This window comes from Adiantum capillus-veneris, chromosome 11, assembly GCF_014529385.1.
Source record: "Adiantum capillus-veneris isolate H3 chromosome 11, ASM1452938v2, whole genome shotgun sequence".
NCBI lineage: Eukaryota > Viridiplantae > Streptophyta > Polypodiopsida > Polypodiales > Pteridaceae > Adiantum > Adiantum capillus-veneris.
Genome location: NC_140941.1, coordinates 16255097 through 16259047, shown reverse-complemented (window position 1 = coordinate 16259047; position 3951 = coordinate 16255097). Strand labels below are relative to the sequence as shown.

Below are 3951 nucleotides of genomic sequence, written 5' to 3'. Positions count from 1 at the left end.
TGCAGCAACATTCCCTTTATCTTACAAAGCTTGGAAAATACAACTATAACATGGGGTATTGCAGTAGTTAAGTAGTACTAAGGATTACAAAAGTAGTCAAGAAAAGTGAAGTCCACTGGAGTGAGTCCTCACAATTCTCCAAAGGAGTGAGCTTAGTTAATGAGTCAATTCATGAGAAGCTGATGCATTATTAGTATGAAGTCCCTATAATACACTTAGCTTGAGGTGCCACCACATGTTGCTGCAAACCTTAAGAGACTAAAATGGCCAGAGAGGGAAACCTCTCTCTTACGACGGCCCATACCGATGCATGCTCATCATCAGCCTGCTTTAATGCTGTCATCATTCTGCCTAGAGTGGCTTTGTTACTCTCTTCCAATGATTTTTGCAACAGGTTGATATACTGATGTATCTGATGAGGCTGAAGGCCAGATAGCATAAAAGGAAACAAGCGAGCATGCATTGATTCCATGATCTCGATGCACTTGCCTACCAAAGCTGCCTGCTGTTTGCTTCCAACACCGGCCGCATTCAGCAATGGTAGTAGCTCTGTTTCCTCTTCCTTGAAATGCTCAATCGTATGAGCCTGCAACCAGTAGTTAATTCTCAATTCAAATTGAAAAAAACATGGCAAATATGGTGTAGCAGTACCAGAGCAAAAAGCAGGATTTCTTACCTGGAGATGTCTTAAGCGCGTCGACACAGTTAAAAGAGCTTCCTTTCTACCTGCACTCCCTTGCTCAAGAACAACTACTGACTTGAAGTCTTCTTTGATGCCATTCATAACGGGTAGATCCCTTGCATGGCTTTGATTAGCTGATTTCGTTAAGCCTGCATAGAGATGTTATATAAGTTGAGAACACTGCGATATAATCCATGCTACCAAATCCAAATTTCAATCCCCTTGAGCACCACCTCCCACGAAATAAACTGCAATTCGACAACTTGAATGCATACGAGAACAGAAAGAGCTCAATCCCTTCCCTATCCCCCCCACAAGTCAAACAAGCTGTCCACCAATTGCCAGTTAACATATGGAATGCATGCTTCATAAGAAAGCAAGGAGACCAACAACCTAAAGAGAGCACCAATCTCAGATCCAAAGGGGATGCTTTTTAGTTCTATAAACCGGTTTCAAGGCCATCCTGAACCATAACTAGAGGTAGATCTTGAGCCAGCCTAAGGCTCGATAAAGCACATGAGAATAGCACAGCTGAAGAAGCTGCATAGGAAACTACAAACTCACAGCCCATGTTCGAGTGATGCAACCAAAATGATAACACCCTAAACCTTTGTTACGCTCCAAGAACGATAAATTTCCGCATAAACGAAGTTGTCAATTAAAAGCTACAGATTATTAACCACCAAGGACATGATCTCAATCACAAAGGAACTGCAAAAGGACGAAAAATTTGTAAGGAAAAACTTGCACTAACCTCGGTCTGCCTTCTCAAGAGCAGGAAAGATAACTCGTTCCTCCATCTGCGCATGCTCAAGCATGAACTGCAATAAGAGTGAATAGCTAGCTGACAATTTCTTGATCTGCATTGCAAGGCTACCCTTGACTGGATCCACAGTTTTAGAAGGCTGCTTAGCTGCCAGTATCAACTCATCGATGGTAAGTACAAGCTTCTCAAAATGCGCCAAAATGCTGTAATGCTGTAAGAGAGTCATGGAAACCAATGGTGGTGGAGCGCTTTGCGCTAGCGCCTTTGACACCGATCCATACAACAAGTCAAGGTCCGTCCTGATAGGAGCATAACAGCCAAAAGAAGTCATCCGGATGCTGTACCCCCGCAAATGGGTAAATGCAGCACTAATGCCGATTCCATGGAAATAACTGAGAGGGCGCTCAAGAAGCAGAAATGGGACCAGGTATACATCTACAAGGCTAAATTGATCACCATAGAAATAAGGTCCCTTTGACCCATGCTTGACAATGGCGGTATCAAGCTTGGCGAAAGCGGAATTGAGTTGCTTTGCAGTATCTGGTTGAGCTAATAGATCTCCATTGTAGAGAGCTTTTACAATTAGGGGACTAAATGTATCCCGCACAAATTCGACCCACTCATACACACCCCTGTTGCAAGACAGGCTTGGCTTTGGGAAAGTTCCCTCTATGTAGTCAAGGATTTCATCAGATGAACCAGAGATGGTATGGTCTTCATGCTGGAGAATGGGTAATTTGCCGTCCGGTAGCATGTATGCAAGTAATTGCTTGCTTCTTCCTTTCTCATCGTCGGCACTGAGCCATAGAACCTGCACTGGTATGCCCTTAAATTCTAAAGCAATCCTTATTCTGGATGTGAATGGGCATAATTCGGTGCCATAAAGGCGCAAACGGCCGGGGCGTTTTGCTTGTGGTGAGCAGTATGGGACCACAACAGAGCCTCTAGAATTGCTGATCTCTGGCTTGGTAAAACAAGAACCCATTGCAAAAACCTATGTTCTAATTGTTCCGCTCTTTTTCTGAGAAGAAGGATTGAAGGTGAGGAAAAGGGATATACCTTCAGCAGCAGAGGTGGGTTGTTGTGTGTGTTTACTGTGAATTTGCAGCGATCAGGAGCAATTAAGCGTAAGTAATACCTTCCATTGGCGGCTGAGAAGCTGATGAGAAGAAGAGGGTTTCCCTGACTTAGCTTAAGGCAAGAGAAACCATTCACTCGCTTTGTCATTGCCGGCATGAACAGAAAGGAGTGCTCTGTGGGTGTATCTAGTATCCATGGTCCCCTTCGCAGACTCAAGACGAGGACGATCGCCTTCAACTTCTATGTTAATCCAAGTTGCTGCAACGCAAGCTCAGCCAAACGGTGGAAAACGAGCAATTGTTGCATGCATGGGACCATGGAGGAAAATCGAGCACGCAATGTATGTATTTTCTGATGTAAGTACTACCTGCGTGTGTGCGCGTTAGTGGGAGAGAGGAAGAGGAGGAGAAGCCTGCAGAGGCAAGCAAAGCTGAGAATGATTGCGTGCAGAGAGAGGCAGGAGATCGACTAGGAGAGAGAGAGAGAGAGAGAGAGAGAGAGAGATGGTAATTGACCGTATTTCAACCTACACGCAGCTGAAATGGGCTCTAGGTGTTGGTGTGTGAGAGAGAGAGAGAGAGAGAGAGAGAGAGAGAGAGAGAGAGCTTCAACAGGTGGCTAGAGCATTATCGCAACAGCATTTGCGGTGCATTAACACATAGAGCCATGGCAAAGCAGGAAATGGGTCGTCGTGCAGCACTACTGAAGAGCTGAGAGAGAGAGCCACTTATAGCACATGGCCTCAATGGTGGGGGCAAGACTCACAAGTGGGCATTTTGCCAAAATCTTATAATTTGTCCTCACTACCTAATGGATTTGTGTGGATTTGTGGGTTACTACTACGGAGAGTAAACCCTACTTTATAACCAACACCACAATGTGGACACCACTTAAAACGATGGATTAGAAGGCCAATGGCAAGATACCTACTTTGCCTTGCTCAAAGAAGAGGGATCCATGCTTGCAACACTCTGTTTACGCAAGGACAACGCGATTTTGGTGCCAAAACCTCAAAGAAATCAAAGGAAAAACACAATGTTTGACAAAGCTACAAAGTATTGCCTTCGTGGTATTAGGTAGTTGGTTGGGTAAAAACTATCAAAGCGTTATATGCTTAGCTAATCTTTTTGAGCGATAAGCTAGATTGTTCAACGCTACTTTGTCGATTCGGGACTGAGCTTAGCCATGCTTTGTCGATCCAAGATTGCGTTCCCCATGCACATTCATCAATATACACTCTTAATCACACTTTTGGTAGTTTATTATGTTGATCACTTATTGTTGGGCCAAATCATTAAGTTATGAATATTTCACCTCTGCTTGCTTGCAGCATTTCAAGGCAAACAATGTGAAAGTAGCAGTTTCTATGCTTTGGATGAGCGCATTTGGGGGTGTGGGGGAAGAGACAGAAAAAAAAGGGGGT

General features: G+C 44.2%; 1 protein-coding gene across 1 annotated transcript; it reads right to left on the bottom strand.

The window, feature by feature from the left end:
- LOC147446930 (hemerythrin HHE cation-binding domain protein) lies at nt 1-3292 on the bottom strand. The gene is made up of 3 exons (XM_086522867.1): nt 1437-3292; nt 677-831; nt 1-586 (listed from the first exon to the last, which is right to left on the bottom strand). The coding sequence occupies exons 1-3, from the start codon at nt 2431-2433 to the stop codon at nt 251-253; spliced, it is 1488 nt and encodes a 495-aa protein (XP_086378993.1). The 5' UTR covers nt 2434-3292; the 3' UTR covers nt 1-250.
- Nucleotides 3293-3951: the final 659 nt, after the last annotated feature.

Coding starts and splice junctions, on each gene's coding strand:
- LOC147446930 (XM_086522867.1), bottom strand. CDS start 2,433: ATGGGTTCTTGTTTTACCAAGCCAGAGATCAGCAATTCTAGAGGCTCT. Junction 832..1,436: donor TCTTGAGAAGGCAGACCGAG/GTTAGTGCAAGT, acceptor ATCTCTATGCAG/GCTTAACGAAATCAGCTAAT. Junction 587..676: donor CGCGCTTAAGACATCTCCAG/GTAAGAAATCCT, acceptor TACTGGTTGCAG/GCTCATACGATTGAGCATTT.